Here is a 20549-nt window from a genome sequence, read left to right on the forward strand (position 1 = left end):
TATAACTCGCAAACCAATAAAGCTATATAAACCAAACTTTCTGCAGTCGTTTATTTTAGCCGTTTCCTTATACAGTCCAAAAACGTCAGAAACACCAAATTTTACACAAGAAATGGCAGAAGGAAGCTGCACTGAGATTTTTGTACAAAATGGAAAATGGTCGTGGCGTCGCCCACTTATGGGTCAAAAACCATATCTCAAGAACTACTCAACAGATTTCAATGAAATTCGGTATATAACACTTTCTTGACACCCTGAAATATATGGGCGAAATCGGTTCACAACTACGCCTACTTCCCATATAACTCAATTTTGAATTCTTCTGATTTGTTCACTTTATAATGTATACATAAGGAACCGATAAAGATAGCGAAATAAAACTTTACACAAATACTGTATTTGAGCTGTGACATAACTTGTGGAAAAATTGTCAAAATCGAACCATGACTTTTCAAGGCCCCTGATATCAAACATGAAGAACTCAGTGCCTAAGGGTAATATACGTAAATCTCTAAATAAATTGCGAGAGTATAAAATGTTCGGTTGCACGAGAACTTAGCCTTTCCTTACTTGTTAAAATATATTTTCTAACATCTGCCAAAAGCATAAAAAACTAATAAAGATTACTCATTGTTTTATTTTAATATTTCTCGCAATATCTCTTATACATACATATTTATCTACTATTTTATAGTATCGTCGTTTTGCTTAATCATCTGCTAGTAATTACAGTAATTTCATTATGTATAGCAATCATATTATGCACATTTCTTTCAACTTAGTGTTATTATTTAATTTTTTTTTCACCAAGTAACATTTTGCTTGAATTCACATACATACATATATATGCCACTATGTATGACTTGATTACGCTTAAATATTATATATGAACATATGCACATATACCATATATGTTTTACATAAATACATTTGCATAATCCTCTATACGAGTATATTTATTGTATGCTTTTGGGGCTGTGATAGTGATATTTACCGTTGCAGTTGATATTTTTGACAGTTCCATTATATTTGCTCATGCAATTTGGCTTACATATTTGGCATTTCGTTTGTGTACTCGCTTGTGTGTGTGAATTCATATTTGCATTCGTATTGATGTGTACATTCTCTTTTAATATTATTATTATTATTTATTCAATATAATTACATAATCAGCACACAAACTTACATTGTTTAAATTTTGTTTTGTTTGATATACATGCATACATATGTACTTATGTAGATATGTTTTTGTTTTTGCTTACGTTAAGAATTTTTTTGATACGTTTTGGTTTTAAATTTCCTTCTTCTTCTCTTTTATTTTCTTCTTCTTTTAGTTATCTTACTCTTACTTACTATTTCTTATTAGTTTTTGTTTTCGCTTTACATGTCTTTGCTTTATTTATTGGCTTCTGTGTTTACATTTCTAAAAATGCAATTCCATCCATTATTTTTGGGTTGTTGTTATTGTTTAGCTAACTTTAGGTAAATCATAAATAACATGTTTTTGCCGTAATTATTGTTTTTAGATACATTTTACAAGTTTACGAAGTTTTTCCCCGTTTCTTTTTCTAGCCGCAAGAAATTAGTTTTTGAAAATAGTTTCCGAATTTCCGAAATTTTTATAGAAATAATATAGAAATCGAATTTTATAGCTGCTGTGGTAAAGAATATACACGAAAATATATTTAATTAAAATATTTTTGATAAAAGAATTTTTTTTTTGTTGAGAATACTTTTGTCTAACTATTGAGAAACTGTTGAGAACTTAAGCTTGCACTTTCAGTAAGCTTTTAATAGCAATTTGTTCTATTTTGTAGAAAAATAACTTTTTCGATTGAGCAAACTATTTCTTAGTTGTTAGGAGCTATTGAGAAACTGTTGAGAAATTACGCTTTCACTTTCTGTAAGCCTTTAATAGCTAATTGAACTTTTTTGTAGAAAACACACTTTTTGGATTGAGGAAGCTATTAACTAGCTGTTGAGAAACTATTGAGAAATTGTTGAGAATCACAGTGACGTTATTATTTTATAGACAATGTTACCAACCATCTATTGAAAAACTGTTTTCATTGTGAAATATAGTTTTCCAAAACGTTTATGGGAAATAAGAATTTATAATATCCTGTTTTTTTTTAAATACTGAATGGTTCTTAATGTATTTTACTACACTATTGAGAATTTCATACTCCAGTTACTGATAAACTGTTGAGTTAAATTTTATTTTTCAATAAGGATTTCCTAACATGGTTAGACATAACAATTTGAAATCTTAAGCTCCTGTGCTGAAATCTTAACTGACGGTTAAATGAGTTTACTGAGAACTCCGAAGATTAAAGTTCAGAATTTTGATGTAAACTCCTGATATCAGTTTCTCCTTAATTATATTAACATATTTAAACCAACTAACGAACAAATAATCAAGCAAACATGCTAAGTAAATATGTATACATATATATATCTATATATAAATATATAGTAAATAAATGCATTAGTCTCTCAATTTGCACATAAACTACGCCCGCCGTCCAACCGTCTGCGCTGTGAGAAACGTTGAAATCATCAAATGTGCGATATAAAGTGACAAATGGAACATCAGAATTGTGGCCAATGAATTAGCTGGAGCGCTGCCTCGCGCCGCTTCCTCGATGCCTGTAAAAATACAGAGAGAGAGAAAAGATAATTATATATTAGAAATTCTCTTTTGGATTTTGCCATGAAACTCACCACTTATGAAATTGAGATGATCGTCATTTATGGACGCGATGCCCGGGTGTAATTTGATTTCTAAAATATGAAATAGAGAACAAAAGATTATATGTATATAGATGCAGTGAATCAAAGGCGAGAAGTACTCCAAAAAATCAGCTTAAATAGGTAAGATTTCTAAATGAGAGACTTCGGTGCCTGATTTCGATTTTATCCATGGTATATTTCAATTACTTTGGAAACTAAAAATCATCCGAAGTTTAATGTTATAGAGTGAGCTTTATCGCCTCTCTACGCGGTTCGAATGCTTCACTATTAGAGATTCTCATTTTATAGACTTATAAATGTTAATTTAAATACTTTGATTATAACAGCAAATTCTTTCATCTTGGGTAGAAGAAAGCTTTATACTGCTAGAAATAGTTAATTACTTCACAATTTATGCCGATACACATAGAATGAATGCAATGTGGATCTGAAGTCAGTTTATAAGTATATAACAAATATCATATTTAATCATTCAAGATAAATGAGATTTATTTCCACTAAATTATCCACTATCTCTTCATAAATAAACATTTCAACATATCCATACTTACCATAGAGCCTTAAAGTGCCCTCTGCACGGCCTAGGGAATTCGTGCTCACACAGTGGTATGTGCCAACATCGGAGGGTGAGAATGAGCGCACGACCAGCAGCATCACGCCACGATAGCCATCACGTTTTTCCGTTATGCCATATTTGGGACTGGAAAAAGTGTAAAGGGCATATGTCACTGTTTTATGGGAAAAGTTTTTATTACTTAAATATGGTTTCATGTATCTTTGGTACGCGAGCGTAAATATGTAGCTAGAATGTGTATATCTATGGAGGTAATTGCAATTATTAACACATGTTTAAAATTTCATAAAATATGCCTATTTGGTGATTAAAACAACACATCACATCCTCGTTGAAATATCACATCATATGATAAGACATGAGTACAACGGAGCAGTGCATCACGTGATATCGTATCAAAAGAAGAGCATGCTAATAGTGGGATTTTCATATTGCATGAGGTAGATTGATTTACAATCAATTTAACATTGTTAAATTTATCCTTTTAAACTTTAATTCAATAAGATCACACGATCACATCAAAAGCTTCTCGAATGATATGACACTATAGCTAGATGTGACTACTTCAAATCAATGGTTTCGTATTCGTGGTTTTAAATGAATTTTACATATTATTACATGTATATTAGCATCACGCACATAATAATTTTCAAATAATTTCAAATTGCATGATATCTTGAAGTAATTGGTATTGTAATGGGTTGCAAATTCAATCAAGAAGGCGCACTAGTCATGTTATTACTAAACTAAGCATATGGTCCAATATTGACCATACATAGCTCGTAAGACTCTAGATCAAAGGGCCTTGATCATGTGTCGGAGAAACATAACAATTTGTATAAAATAATAAAAGTTACTGTTTTAGAAGACCTTCTTCTCAGTTAGATATACTTAGATACATATATGACGATGTAACCCTAAACTTTTTCTAGGCTCTATATAACGAGTGTGTCTCTATTGGGTTGATCTTAAAGTAAGATTATTTCTGCCATTTTGCCACTTTTATAACGGTAGCTGCTCCTAAAAAGCTGCAAAAGATATCTGATATCTTTTGCTATACAAGTGTGGTACCGGTCGCAGGGATCAGCCATAAAACCTAGCTTAATTTAACCTATACTTCTTTAGTTGCACTTTAATTCAAAACAATAACAATAGAAATTAATATTTTAAATATTTACCCGTCCAATAGCATTTCTGGTCCCGGTTGTCCCGACTCCAAATTCGAATTTGATATGCTCGCATAACCGCTGGGCGTGCGGGCACCCTTCAACCAATATGAAACAGGCGATGGTGAGGCCTCGACATGACATTCCAGTTGTACATCCGAGCCGAGTGGGGTGCCTAACAATTGACTGGGGGCGCGTACCATTGGGGCAACTGTGAAAAGGTGAGAGAAAATGACGGACGAATTATAAAAAATATTAAAAATTATTAAAAAATTAGTGCAACATATTAGTATATATAGATACTGTTAAACAATAATTGTTTTTGAAAACAATTTTTTAATATTTTTTTTGGCACTTACATTGTACACTAAGCGAAACGCGTTTACTAACTGCCGGTGGTACATCATTCGATGCAATGCACAAATAAGCGCCCATCTGGCGCCGTTCCAAGCGCACCAGCCGCAAAGACGAGCCGCTATAGGATTCCACTGAAAGAGAGAGAGGGAAAACGCAGGCGATGGTGACAAAATGAAGTGGCAAAAAAAATGCAAATTGAAATAAAAGTGATTGAAGAACTTTCACACCGTGTGACCTGAATGATTTATTGACTTCAAAGTGTCTATAAATAATCGTTTATATACTCGCACTCGTTTCGTACAACCGACGCGCACGCACTCAAACTCCACGCCGTACAGACGAGTACGAGCTTGAGTTGACGAGATTTATAAAAACACGCGTACATACCTTTCATGAGTTCACGACTCCCCGGCTTGCGTATTAAAATCATATCACCATCTTCACGACGCCAGATGACGCGCGGCATTGGATTGCCGGTCGCCTTGCAGGTCAGCGTAGCATCTTCGCCCTCCTGCACCGCCATGTCGGCCGACGATTCCTCGTTGATGATGTCGGGTGGAACTGCAAGACAAACAAATACACACATTATATGAAGACCCCGACAAACATACCCTCACAAACACGAACGTGTAGTGTATACAAAGTGGCGTTAAATGTTAAGTTGCTAGGAAAAAATGCTCAAGATTATACGTGACTTAAGCGCATTGCAAAAGTGAAGTGGCACTGATACTGCTGACTTTTCATGGCGCCTCTCTCATTTTTTCCTTATTTCTTTTTCTTTTCTGTGCAGATAATTAAATAAAGCTGTCGTGCTTGGACTCGTTGTTACGGGCGCATAAATGCTGCTGCCTGCCAGTTTCTGCGAAGGACAGCGCCGTAATGAGCTTCAAATTGGCGAATGAGATTTTTCATTTATTCCCATTTATGTTGCGTTGAAATTTACACACTTTTCGGGTAATTCATAATTTTTTATTGAGTGCTCAATTTTATTTGTAACATTATTAAGGACATTAAGGCGCAAATAAGGCGAATTACTTGTGCAGATAACTTTAGGTTATGTAAATTTCGCTGACTGGACGAAATACATATATAAATGGGAAATCCTATATATTAAAAAAAAAAAATCCTATATTTATAAAAACAGAACGTAATGGTATTTTTGTGGTAGTCATGTCATAATTCTGTCATAATTGCGGTCAAATTGCGCACTAAGAGAGATGGACCTATATTGCTCTACATTTTCAAAATATTTGTACATGGAATAATTTCATATATTAAAGTCTGATATAAATGTTTGCATTCTTTATTATACCTGAGACAGACATGTAGTATATATTGTAGTATGCTTCAGAAACCATATGTGCATCACCGGTGTTCCGTATTTTGTTTGGAAGCAAATGGTATTCCGTACCATACGGTTCTAGAAACCAATGAAATTTTGTGGTGTTATGAAATATACTACAATGGAACGCATTGAACACACCGACTGCTCTGCACTATGCTCTTCTGACACAATCATATGTTTTCTGACATTTTGACATAAGGGAAAAGAAATTAAATTCAAAATAAATTGAAATCAAACAAGTAATGAAAGGCTAAAGCTCCAGTTACCGATACTTGACTTGACCTAGAGAGACTTGATAACTGTCACATAAAAGATCCGTTTAATGGGCCTTGCATGTATTTGATTACCGAACGCATGACTTGACTTGAAAGTCTATTGAATTTAGAACTCTAAGTTACGTTGACATTTGAACTGCTCTCCCTCTCTCACTGCTTCTCTTTTCATTCTCATTATGACACTATTCCAGTGTTGCCTGAATGTTTTCGGTTAAAATTAAATATGTTAAAATTCTAATCTTTAATATTTATAAATCTTCAAATATAGAAAAAATATGATAATTCAGAGGAAAATACCTTTTTCACAACAATTATTTTTTAATGTGTTTAATAAAAAAATCGTTTATTTTATTTATAACGCAAATACTTGTTTAACTTTAAGTGCAATAAACAAATAAAATCAAATAGGTACGATATGAGGGTAATTTTTACAACAGAAACATAACTATTGCGAATCTCTGCAAGAATTTGTGGTGATCTGCTCAGAAAAAAAATATTTTGCGAATTTATTGTAAATGTTCAAATACAATTTGAATAAATTATTTATTCACCTATCATATATACGCTTGGCTGGCTCCAATTTATTACATATTGTAACAATTCCAAATATCGAAAAACTGAACTACGTGTGCACGTTTCTTTTGTGGTATTCTGCTCAAAGCTATATTCATATATTTATTAAAGAGTTTTCTTTCAAACATAAAATCTTCACGTGTTCACAGATTTCCTAATAGTGAAGATTTTTTTGTATACTAGTTTTAAAATCTTCAATCTTGGTGATATTTTAATTTAAAAAACTTAATTTTAAAGCTAAATATGCACATCTGGCAACTCTACCCAGAAACTATAATAATAACAGCTGAAGTTGAAGTTGTGTGAAGTATAACTGCATCTAAGTTTTCCAAGCCAAATTTTTCGAAGCTGAGTCAAGTCAAGCATCGGTAACTGGAGCTTAAGTTCGGGTGCGACCGAACATTTTATACTCTCACAATTTATTGCTATATTTTTATTAAGATAACACACAATTTGACCAATATATTCGGTATAAAGTCCAATAGAATAACGAATATCATCATATATGGTATAAGAGGGCTGATGTAATTCCTAAACCGATTTCACTCATTTTCCCCACCAAGCTACACTATATCCAAAACTATAAGCCAAAACTATATCCAAAACTATAATCCAAAACTATAAGCCAGCGCATAATTAGGTATATGGGAGCTAGGGGAAGTTCTGATCCGATTTTAATAATTTTTGAAACAGAGACACACAATTAGGCGAAAATTTCATCTGAATTAAATTAAAATATCTGAAAGATTTGCCGATATTTTCGTTGAAAAATTACCCTTGGGCACTGAGTTCTTCATGTAGATATCCAGGGCCTTAAAAAGTTATAGTCCGATTTCGAAAATTTTTGCATAAGTGAAGCCACATATCATTACAGTATTTGTGTAAAGTTTTATTCCGCTTTCTTCATCGGTTCCTTATGTAAATATATTATAAAGTGAACGAATCAGATGGAATTTAAAATTGAGTTATATGGGAAGTTGACGTGCTTGTGAACCGATTTCGCGCATTTTTCAACCGTGTTGTCAGGGTGTCAAGAAAATATTATATACCGAATTTCATTGAATTCGGTCGAGTAGTTCCTGAGATTTGGTTTTCGACCCATATTTTCCATTTTGTAAAAAAATCTGAGTGCAGCTTCCATCTGCCACTTCTTATATAAAATTTAGTGTTTCTGACGTTTTTCGTTAGTGAGTTAACTCACTTTTAGTAATATTCAACCTAACATTTGTATGGGAGGTGGGCGTGGTTATTATCTGATTTCTTTCATTTTTGGACTGTATAAGGAAATGACTATAAGAAACGACTGCAGAATGTTTGGTTTATTTAGCTTTATTGGTTTGCAAGATATATACAAAAAACCTATTTGGGGCGGGGCCACGCCCACAGAATTACATCCACTTGTGCCCGGACAGACGGACAGACATCCGTATTTCAAATTCACTAGCCATCCTGATCATTTACAAATATTGTAACGAAAATGTCACCAGAACAAACTTGAATTGACAATCGAAATCGATAACTTGCCAGATGTATCTAGACAGGAGATATTCGTAATTGCCAGAATGTTCGAGTGACGATAACTTGCTAGCAATCGACTATATAAGGGCTGCCGGATTGGAAGCAAGACACAGTTCTGATAAGAGAGTTGTCGAGTACGGACAATTCTAAAGAGAGAGTTGTCGAGTAAAGTGTAAGCAAGTTATAAGATAGAGTTGTAAAGTAGAGTAAGAAGTAATAAAGTGTTAAGTTATAAGGAATTAGAAATAAAGATAAGTGTATAGCCATTAAATAGTGACTTTTATTTGACAATCCAGTGATCGAACTCAGGGTAGAGTTTCAGCGTAAGCGACAGATTTTGGAAATCCGTTACAATTGGTGTCAGAAGTGGGATTGACAAATAAAACAACATAGGCGATAATGGCGCAGTTAACTCAAGAAGACATGAACACGATTTTGTCGCACATATCGTCACAGTTCCAAGCGCAGAAACTAGAATTAATGGAGATGATAGCCCAGCAGCAATCATTGTTTAATCTGCAGGCCACGCGTTGGTCAAAATTCATGGCAGAGCTGTCATTGCCAATTTCAGATCAAGATTCTTCACAGTTGGGAAAGCAGAAGGAAGAATCAATGGATGAGAATGCAAATAATGCGGATGTGTCAATACAGCTGGAAAAGCATGAAGAAATTTTGTTAACACAGACTGAAGCGAATGAGGCGCATATGTCAAAGCCTTGGGAAGCGCATGGGCAGATTTTGTCAACACATTCGGAGGCGAATAGAGTGTCCTCTCAGTTGGAAAAGCAAGAGGAGGAGTCAATGGATGTGTCCTCAAATAGAGCAGACATGCTAAGATAGCTGGAAGAGCATGGGGAGAATACGTCCATATATTTGGAAGCGAATGAGACGTGTATACCAAGACCTTTGGAAGCGCATGGAGAGATTTTGTTATCTCAGTTGGAAGTGAATGGGATGTCCTCACAGTTGAAAGGGGAGGAGTCGATGGAAGTGACCTTACAAAGAGGAGACAGTTGAAGGAACAGGAGGTGCATATATCGACGCAAGTGATCCCAGAGTAGACAGACGTGTCATGGGCAAAAGATTGTGATATGAAGGAACAAGATTCTCAACATGCAGCTCCAGTTGTGAAACGTCCAAAGATAGAAGAAATGTCTGCAGATCTTCTATTCGCAAAGGCACAGTGGAACAGTTTTGGTTGGCTGGTTGCTTATATCGGGTATGGAAAAATAAAGAAGGACAAATCTGCCGATCTTTCATGGTTGGTAGGAATGAAAGATTACATAAAGCTCGCAATGAGATGCACAAAGGTCCCAACCGAGGATTTTTGAGAATTACGAAAGCCTTGGAAAAATTGAGGAATCAATTTTATTTGGTTGGTTGTCGTCAATCAATGAAATATTGCATTGCAGATAAAGTGTCGAGTTCCAAGCCTCATAGTCATATGAAGCAGTACAGTTCGGGAGCGCCATTTCAGCGATTCGCCATGGTTGTAGATGGTCCATTACCTACCAGCAAATCAGGAAACAGGAGTGGTTTGATGGCTAGGACGAAGAAATACCCAATTCTAAGCCAAGAGACTGACGAGATGGTGGACGTGGACATCAAAAGTTGGGAGATGTGCTAGAAGCTATGTGTCCGGAAAATATTTGAAGCTGCATCACATCCACGATCCGATATCATGGTGGAAAGATTCATCCGAAATTTGGAAGAGCATTTTAGAAAGCTGGTGGACAGGTATCACCACAGGTACAGAGGATGTCCATATATCCATGTTCCTGGCTTATCAGCCTGCTGTCCAGGAAACATCGGCGAAGACGACTGCGAGGATAATTTTTGGTTACTGATTGATTTAAAGTTTAGGATTAATGCCAATGGAGAAAGAAACGCCCAGCAGGACAACATGTCCTAGAAGACGAGATGAAAGGAAGAAAAGCTAAGCGTTTGGTTCTGGAAGTATGTCTAATCGGGACGATCAGACTTAAATGGAGGGCAGTGTAACGAAAATGGCACCAGAACAAACTAGAATTGACAATCGAAATCGATAACTTGCCAGATGTATCTAGACATCGATATTCGTCATTGCCAGAATGTTCGAGAGACGATAACTTGCTAGCAATCGACTATATAAGGGCTGCCGGATTGGCAGCAAGACACAGTTCTGATAAGAGAGTTGTCGAGTAAAGTGTAAACAAGTTATAAGATAGAGTTGTAAAGTAGAGTAAGAAGTAATAAAGTGTTAAGTTATAAGGAATTAGAAATAAAGATAAGTGTATAGCCATTAAATAGTGATTTTTATTTGACAATCCAGTGATCGAACTCAGGGTAGAGTTTCAGGGTAAGCGACAGATTTTGGAAATCCGTTACAATATATAAACCCATTTCTAACACTTTTATTTCTGGGTGATACAAACAACCATTATGTGAACAAAAGTATAATACTCTGTGCAACATGTTGCGAGTGTGTAAAAACAAAATTTGAACAAGTAAGGAAGGGCTAAGTTCGGGTGTAACCGAACATTTTATACTCTCGCAATTTATTTATTTAACTTTATTTATCTTAATATATAAAAATCACGTGTCACGTTGTTTGTTTTGGATGGACTCCTAAACTACTGAACCGATTTTATTGAAATTTTTAACACTGTGTGCAGTTTGGTCCAACTTGAAAGATAGGATAGTTTATAACTCTCCTTATAGTCGCATTATTTATTTATTGCAAATTATTTGTTTATTATTAGCGAAGAGCTATCCACCAGTTGGTGGCGCTAAGTGCGCTATGTTACAGTGGATGGCGCTACATTTCTTTCTAAATTTTCATGGATTTAGGCTGTCATAACAAAAGCTGTCACTTGCTAAAAACATTAAATGAAAATGCGTTGTTTGAAGTTTATATTATTTGTGGTAAAATTATACGAATCTATGACTTTCAATATTCTAAATTTAAGAAAAATTCACATACAATCCGTGAAATAAATAAAGTTATGTGCATATGTATGGTCAGACAAATAAGCAATGCTGCCACTCTTTTCCAGTAAATCTTCCTCGAATTTTGGAGATTTCAGAGGAATTTACGAAATCGCAGAGTTAATTTCTGCAAGTATTTCCTAAATGCAAAATAAATTTCATTTATTTGTATTTAAGTATAGAATTTTGTATGGCTAATGCCCGGTTTCACAGTCCATACTTAAGTTGTGCCTAAATAAAATCTTAGCTAAGTATTGTTGCAAACTGAGTAGTCGTTTGCGTTTCACAGTCAATGCTTAATTTCTATAAAATTTTATTATGATATATGGCAACGTTATGGGCAACATATGTTTTACAAATGTCATTCATAAAAATATGTTTGAAATATTTAAATTATAACAGACAATACATAAATTTGCGAGGAAAATTATATCAAAAATTGATGAAAACAACAAAAGAACCCCAAATTTCAACACTAGCGAGTCGGAGCAGCTATAGGAACTGAAGGAAGAGTATAAGCTGTTATTGAGTGCAAACGAACGGACACTGGCCCTACGCTACGAAAGATGTCGCTGAAAGTTCAAAGCAAATTCAAAACAAAAATCAGCTGTTATTTAAGCATTGCTTAAGTCTCCCATTTTCAGTGCTTAAGCATAACCTAAGTATGAACTGTAAAACACTATTTTCCTGTTTTATCTTAAGCACAACATAAGTATGGAGTAAAATTATAAATAAATGTCCATTTGTGAGTTAGATTTGGATAATCCATGTTTTTCCCATGGACAATTATATGTTGCATGCTCACGTGTGGGAAAACCATCAAATCTATTTGTGTTAGCTCGAGACAGGTTAACCAAAAATATTGTGCACCAATTAGTGCTAAGTTAAATTAAAATGTTTATAATTCAAAAAAATAAATACTACTATTAAAAATTAAGAATTATCTATCCTAAGATTATAAAATTAAATGTTACAACAAGCTAACAATTTTGTAATTAACTTATTTGTTAAAAACTTGAATATAAAATCAAAAATGAACTATTTTATGAAAATTTGTGCGTATTATCAACTCTACGAAAATTTTCATCAATAATTTTAAAATTTTTGACCTCAAGTTCAAATCTCAATCCCATGGATTTTTATACCAGATATATACTAAGGTTTCCGTCTTTATTCATAAATAATAATTTCACTGTAGTGAATAGTTTACTACAACACAGCAAATCTAAAAGTGAGGAAATGTTCATTCTGAGAATTCGAATGATCCAAACCGATTTATCGTTTAAGTTCAAAATTTTACAGTTTCATATATACATACATAGGTATGTATGTGTCATGTTAGCGTGTTGGAGAGCCATCTTCTTTATTTGTTTACACGCTACACAACAAAACAAAGAACGAACTTCGCCAAAAATATTTAAATTGATCAGAGACGTTATTCCCTGAATATATTAACATTCCATACAAATAAATGGCCTTGAACAGAGTTCAAAAAGCGTTTTAACTATTTCAAATAAAAATTGGGCGGGGCGAAGTTCGCCGGGTCAGCTAGTATTATATAATACACAATTTGACCCACATATTCGTCATATATATTGTCTAAAGTCCATTAAACCCTAATATTAGGTTAGAAGCACCGAGGTCCTCGTGTTCGATATATGGGGCCTTGAAAACCTATGGTCCGATTTCGGCGATTTTTAGAATGGGGCTGCCACCACTGTATTTATGCAAAGTTCTGCACCGATATCTTGACTAGTGCTTACTTTATATATTGTAAAGTAAACAATCCAGATGGTCTTAAAAGTTCTGGTATATAGGAAGTAGGCGTGGTTGTGAAGCGATTTGGCCTATTTTCACAACATATCATTGGGATGTAAAGAAACTTTACAAACCAAGTTTCATTGAAATCGGTCGAGTAGTTCTTGAGATATGGTTTTTGACCCATAAGTGGACGACGCCACGTCCATTTTCCATTTTGTAAAAAAATCTGAGTGCAGCTTTCATCTGTCATTTCTTATGTGAAATTTAGTGTTTCTGACGTTTTTCGTTAGTGAGTTAACCCACTTTTAGTAAATTTCAACCTACCTATTGTAAGGGGGTGGGCGTGGTTATTATCCGATTTCTTTCATTTTCGGACTGTATTAGGAAGTGGCTAAAAAAAAAACGACTGCAGAAAGTTTGGTTTATATAGCTCTATTGGGTTGCCCACTTTTCCAAAAAAATTACATCCAAATATGCCCCTTCATAGTGCGATCCTTCATACCAAATTTTATTTCCATAGTTTTATTTATGGCTTAGTTATGGCACTTTATGTGTTTTCGGTTTTCGCCATTTTGTGGGCGTGGCAGTGGTCCGATTTTGCTAATTTTCGAAAGCAACCTTCCTATGGTGCCAAGAAATAAGTGTGCTATCATCAAGATATCTTAATTTTTACTCAAGTTACAGCTTGCACAGACGGACGGACGGACAGACAGACATTCGGATTTGAACTCCACTCTTCACCTTGATCACTTTGGTATATATAATCCTATATCTAACTCGTTTAGTTTTGGGTGTTACAAACAACCGGTATGCGAACAAAACTATAATACTCTCTTTAGCGACATTTGTTGCGAGAGTATAAAAATGATGTCAAAAATATGTTGAGAAGTAATAACATGGATAATAATATTTCAATTATACTGGATAATAATATTTCAAGATTGCTTGAAGTTATAACTAAGTCAGGATCTTCCTGCCTGTTATTCATAATTATATTTTGCTTGAATTTATTTGTATCAGCTGATGTTAACATAGTACAATACTACATGTGTGTCACTATGATGGTACATGGTTTCTTGAGCTTTCATTGTCGTACACATTGGAGTATGGAAACCATATGTCTGTCTTAGGCATTAAGTGATGTTTTTATTATGACAAATTCATTGACATTGTAAAAATTTATGAGAACGTTTTTTGAGGTGAGTTGTTAATCTATCAAAGTTTGAAATTACCAGCATTTCTTTTTCCATATTATAAATATTTATAATAAAAATACTTGGTGCAATTCTTTTAATTAGTATGTCAAATTCATTGACAGTCTAAAAATGTATGACCACGTTTTCAAACCGATTTCTTAATCTATCTTACATTCAAATTATTTCCCAATGCAGTAGAAATAGTTGTAAATGAAGAAGAATAATATTAAAAAAAAAATAATATTCGGTTTTCTCTATATTTATTTTGTAAAAATTTAAGTAACGATATTAATGAGATATATAGGAACGCCAATTGTTTTGTTAATGTAAAGGTTTAAGAAAGACTTTTAAATGAAATATCAAGCCACTAAAATTCAATTCTTCTCTAGTTGATAAATCAACATGGTACCACTTTTATATTACTTCGGTGTGACGTTCAATATTTCTCTTTAAGTAGATTTCATCGACGTTCAGCAACCACTATTTATATGCAATGCTCTTTAACCTATGATTTTCCCAACTTTCTTCATCGGTGACCTGATAAATTTTCGATATGATTTGTAACAATCTGATAGCATTTAAAGTTTCTGTGAGACATCTTTGAGTATTGTACTTACTCTATGAGTTTTTCATAGCTTTCTCTCAAGAGTCATATTTTTCTTCGATCGAGTATTTATTAACTGCTTTTCTCTTGCAAATTTAGTTGTAGAAAATAATCATGCGTTGCTGACTCCTGAGAAGCAGTTGGTCCTCTTCGTAAAAAAAAACTCGTCAGAAAAGTCTTGGCTTCACTTGATGTTTCACGGCAATTCCGTAACCTTCAAACAAACAAATATAATTCCTAATTTGCTCTTACCTTGTACGTCGATGCAACCGATTTGCTTTTTCATTGGGCTCGTATTTATTTGGCACATATAGCAGCCGCGATCACTTTCGCGCAATTTGCTAATCTTCAATTTCCAAGTGTGAGCATCTTCATGTATGACACTTATTCGGGCATTGTGGGTCACGACGCGACCTTGCAGTGCAAGCACAGTTTGATCGGAGGCGCGCAACCAACCGACCTGTGGGGGAAAGACAAAAAGAGAGAGAAACCCCAGACTCAGCATTAAAAGAATAAGTCATATATGTACATATAATAGTCAACTAAAAATGCTATCTTAGCATTTCCTTTATACAAACATTGATTTAAAAAACATTAAAATGAAGATTGGGAGCACTTACAGATCACTAAGAATAATTGTTAAAGTCGGTACTTCCTCGAAGATTAAAAAAAGATGATATCAACTTTTTTATGGAGTTTTATTATATACAAATGCAGATTTACTTACGTATGGAAAGAAAAACATTTCTCAAGTTTTAAGTGAGCTTTAAGCTTCCCAGTTCTTCTCTAGTATTTGACCTTTTTATAAAACGTTTCCCATTAATTAAATGTTGGAACTTGTAAGGAATTGTCAGCCTTGTTATTCCGTTAGAGCTTTGTGTAAGCTTTTAGCTTCCCAACTTACCTTATTTTTACCCAAATTCCGCACCGAACACGCCAATATCGCCTCACGTCCCGCCGGATATGTCACATTATTTATGGTGCCCAAGAACTCTGGATCGGGATCGAGTTGTGAATTCGGTTCTGTAATATAAGTATAAACTAATATTGAGCAGTAGCTTACATTACTGTGAGTTGATGCTTTTAAAAGTCTTTAGTGGCTTAATTAGACTTGCCATACTTACCATGTAGATTTTGAGAGCGCGAGTTGGGACACTGGGTCGCCATGAAAAGGAATACGATCAAGAGTGGCTTGATTTGTTGCATTTTGTTGTTTGTTTTATATTTTGTAGTGCTGCCTCTAATGTGCTTAATGTGAAGTGAGCTTTTTGAGCGTTTTTGCTGAAACGTTTGCTATTGTGCTTAGTTTAACATGTGTGGGTCGAATACGTTGTTTTTTGTTGTTCTTTCTTTTTGAAATGGATACTCTTAATCACAGTTTTGAATAATGTCCTTTTAAATATTACTTTTTTCGAAATTAATTAATTTCCAATTAATCTTTTCGGTCAAACTTTATTTTCTGAATTAAAAGAAAATATTTTATAGAAATTTTGTGTCGTTTTGTCTCAATCTCGTGTATAGCGGTTGCTACACGTTTTCAAAAAGCTTATTGTCGACCCTTTGTTGCTTTTTAATTACAACTTCCTATTTGTATTGTATTTATTATGCGCCTTTGTAGCACTTTTTCTTCTTCTTCTTTTTTACTTTTTTCTACGTACTCTTTTCAGCACTCCTTCAAACTTGTTTGATTTATGCCCTTTTTGTTTGACACTTTTCACAACTTATTACAGCGCAACATTTCCGTTATTATTCAAGTAGTTTATTGAAGTCCAAAGAAAGCCCGCAAAGCAGCTGTAACGAGTGAAGAAAGCAAAGAAATGACAGAAGTGTTGAATAAATTGAGCAAAGCTTGTATCGGCACAAGTGGGGCAAAAGGTTTTTCCAGTTTTTATTTTTTTTCTGATTTTTTTGCCATATTGCCAAGCTCAGCAGGATCCATTTATATGTTTAACATTTGTGTGTTTGTGCGCCAGCGCAATTCTCTCGTGCGCCAGAGCAACTTTGAATGGTAAGCACTTTTCAGCTGACCGCAGCCAACTTAATGAACTTAAATTAAAAAAAAACATACCGTTTGTTCGCTTAAGTGTGCGTAGCTATTTGAGTTTTCATTCGTTTGTGTGTGTGTGTGTGTTTAAAATAGTGGAAAAGTGTAAGTAGTAAAAGGTTTAAGCATGCGGAAGCAAGCTAGGTAAATTGTGTAGAAAATGTGCTAGCGCGAAAAAAATTACAAAAAAGTAAAATAAATTGCAGGCAATTTGAAATTGAAAAAAAAAAAAATTAAAACACCAACGCAAATTAAATAAATGGCCCATTATGAAGGATTATGAAAGTAGCAGCGCTATTCACGGCCGCGCGAGCCGAATTAAAAACTAACAACAACAACATCACTTTATAATAATATTTCTTTATTAAGGTTTAATATTCTCGAAGGAAATTTATCACAACTAATTTCGACAGTTGAATGTGGGTCAACAGCATTTGCTATAGCCCTACAAAAAATTGAAACCGAGGTCGCTTAGGGTAAGTTCCTAGACTACTTTGAAAATTTGAATATAAATTTGTTTTCCTTAAAGCCATTAGAGTCTAAGAAGCATCCAAAACGACTACATTGAGTGTCTCGTTTATATATATATATATATATATATATATATATATATATATAGAGAGAGAGAGTGAAAAATACGAAAGATATGCCGTCAGTCTGTCAATCAGGAATATTAGAAACTTTCTTTCCTTTGCCGACTCGCTAATTGGTTAAATGATTTGGGGTGTTTTACAATAGTGTGATAATTATCATTACTTATACTACAAGATAAATAAAATATACAACCAAATATCCTCAAACACTGTCAACTCTCCGTTCTCATATATCGGGTGATCCAATTAGAGGTACTTTTTTTTGTGAGACCACTCGTGAGTCGTGTCAATCTGTCATGTTATTTCTGTTCAGTATTTTTTGACATTTCATCATCGCCTGAACAACGTTTTCAAATTGTTCAACGTTATTATGAACGTTGACGTGGTCTAGTCCAGCGCGCAGTGAAGAAAATATATGTAGCAGCCGTAGCTGAGAGTGTACACGATGATCGGCCACCAAGATCGTGTGATATTACACCGTTAGACTTTTTTTGTGAGGATATGTAATGTGTCTAATGTTTATGCGGACAATTTCATTTCGATTCAGGCTTTGGAGCAAAACATAACGCATGACATTCGCCAGTTATTAGTCAAAATGCTCGAGTTGAGAATATTCATTTAAAGAGATAATCTTTAAAAAATAAATGCCAAATTTTTTGTGGTTTTTCTTTCAAAAAGTTTGTAACCTCGAAATGGATCATCTTTTACATATTCGGGTGGGAAAGAACCAATAGAATATATATTATTCATTGAACATTAATCTGGTTGGTTCACACAATTACAGTCATATTTTGTTGGTTGGTTAAAACCTCGCCGAAGAAACGCAGCTCTTAAGCAAGCATGTTGGTTTCCAGCGAGTTAAATATAAGTATCATTCAATAACATAAAGGATTTGATGAAATTCGAAAATTTATTGTTCCTAGGTGTTCAAATTTTTGTGATATTGGAACCGTGATCTGTGATCCGATTTTTTTACTGTAGTCATCGAATGTTCCATCCTGGTCAATTAGATGTTGAGATCAGGATGTAAAATTTTGAAACGGAAAGTGAGTTTTACCTGTGTCCAATCTCTAAAATACTCTTATCGAAAGAAGATTGTTGTAGAGTCCATATTTTTGATCTCCGAACTTGAATGTGTCAAATTAAAGAACTTTCTCGATGTTTTGTTTCCGGTTATGGTCGAACAGTTCTGGCTTCTGTAGAATTTAGTAGGAATATATTATTTAAAAAGAGCTTTGATTATGAAAATACAGTAAAATACCTGCTGCAAAAGAGACCCCACAGGGATTTGGGTCCCTGTGTTGTAATATTGCCCAGTGATTACACAAAGTTATTTTTCAGTTTTGACAAGTTCTGACTTTAGCGGAACTTAGAATTCAAAACGTTTATAGCTTCTGAATTCTCGATTTGTGACATTCATATTTTGAAAAATATATCGTTTATATAGTTACTGCTGTTCAAGAGGTGAGAGTAGTACATACTATACCTCGTTACATTACAACAGCTGAAAGGAAAACAATTACGACGTTATTTTCTCTAGATGAAGGCAAATAAAAATTATTTTCCTTGTGCTTGCAGTTCTATAACTAGTGAAATATATGTTTCGCTTGCTACTTTCAGCTCTCATTTAAAATTTCAAATACCGTTAAATGGCATAAAAAATGATGAAAGGAGCGCGTAGCCGGTTAAAAGCGAACAAGTGGCCTAATAGCAGCAACAATTACTGACACACACACACACACTTAGATTGATGCAATAGAAAAGTGTGGAAAAGAGAGAGAAAAAGCAATTTCGGAGCAAATCAAAAACCCAGATTTGCAACGATAGCCGGTGGCCTAGCCAGGTCAGCAGAGGCGGCTGTGGCTAACGGAGCAATGCGCTGAATTTTTCATGCAACTCCAAGTAAAAGTGCAAATATTAAAAAAGTTTCAGCCAAGCGACCGACCAGCTCCTCGTTTCACCCAAATTACTCCCTTGTGTTTTGGCTTTTAGACTAAAGCGACGCTTGTACGCATGGAAGAAGCAGAAGCTGAATGCGCGAGCACAAAACAAACAGCGCGAAAAAGTGCAATTCAGACGAGGCAAGGCGAGGCAATTGCGAATAGATTCAACAAAACTCCTAAAAAAACTCTAAAAAAATGTTTGGCAACGCCGCCCACCCCACATGTAACTACTTTATTTCCGAAGCACAAGGGACACCTTTTAAAAAACGCACCAAATGCTGGTAAATCTGAAGAATAAATGAAAAAAAAACGACTACAGCAAACACACATACACCCTATAGGGCCAAAACTACCGTTTAGTAAAGTCAAAAGAAGTTTTTCATAAACGAAAATTGCATAGAAATTAAAAAGCCAGATACACAAATCCTTTTTTGGTGAGCGCCAAGCATAAAAAGCAACACACTTGCTTTAGGAAAGCACAAAAACGCACTCTAATAAAAAACTGAAATTATATTTGTGTGTGTGTGTGTGAGTAAAGATTACTGCTAAAGAAAACACTCACGTTTGTGGTAAACAAATGGTATTAGAGAAGAAAAGAGTGAAAAAAGGAAAAAGGGACTAAGAAATAATAACAGGCAAAAGAAATCGGTTATGCCGAAAGCTTTATACCCTTCACGAATAAAATATGTTGATGATTATATCGCAAAACTGATTGATTTTATCTTAAAAGAAACTTCGCTATCTACCTTCGTTTCATTAGAATTATATGTTATAAACTATTTACCATCTTATGTGCTTTATTAAAGAAATTCCAACTCAAAATCTAGTTTTTGAACCATAAATCATATGAGAGCTATCATTTATATTAGCCCGATTGCG

General features: G+C 34.3%; 1 protein-coding gene across 5 annotated transcripts in view; it reads right to left on the reverse strand.

Moving 5' to 3' along the window:
- Nucleotides 1–1220: 1220 nt before the first annotated feature.
- The window catches only part of LOC105217799 (lachesin), a 329292-nt gene continuing 309963 nt past the window's right edge, over nucleotides 1221–20549 (reverse strand). For 4 of the 5 annotated variants that reach the window (XM_054225237.1, XM_054225236.1, XM_054225239.1 and 1 more), the window contains 9 exons: nucleotides 16215–16881; nucleotides 15995–16131; nucleotides 15343–15550; nucleotides 5239–5412; nucleotides 4854–4982; nucleotides 4507–4705; nucleotides 3306–3454; nucleotides 2725–2784; nucleotides 1221–2649 (listed from right to left, as the gene is read on the reverse strand). In XM_054225237.1, coding sequence (XP_054081212.1) covers nucleotides 2513–2649; nucleotides 2725–2784; nucleotides 3306–3454; nucleotides 4507–4705; nucleotides 4854–4982; nucleotides 5239–5412; nucleotides 15343–15550; nucleotides 15995–16131; nucleotides 16215–16296 — 1275 coding nt within the window. In that variant the 5' untranslated portion in view covers nucleotides 16297–16881 and the 3' untranslated portion in view covers nucleotides 1221–2512. The remainder of the gene's footprint in view (nucleotides 2650–2724; nucleotides 2785–3305; nucleotides 3455–4506; nucleotides 4706–4853; nucleotides 4983–5238; nucleotides 5413–15342; nucleotides 15551–15994; nucleotides 16132–16214; nucleotides 16882–20549) is intronic. The other variant, XM_054225243.1, reaches the window with a different exon arrangement.

This window comes from Zeugodacus cucurbitae, chromosome 2, assembly GCF_028554725.1.
Source record: "Zeugodacus cucurbitae isolate PBARC_wt_2022May chromosome 2, idZeuCucr1.2, whole genome shotgun sequence".
Classification (NCBI taxonomy): domain Eukaryota; kingdom Metazoa; phylum Arthropoda; class Insecta; order Diptera; family Tephritidae; genus Zeugodacus; species Zeugodacus cucurbitae.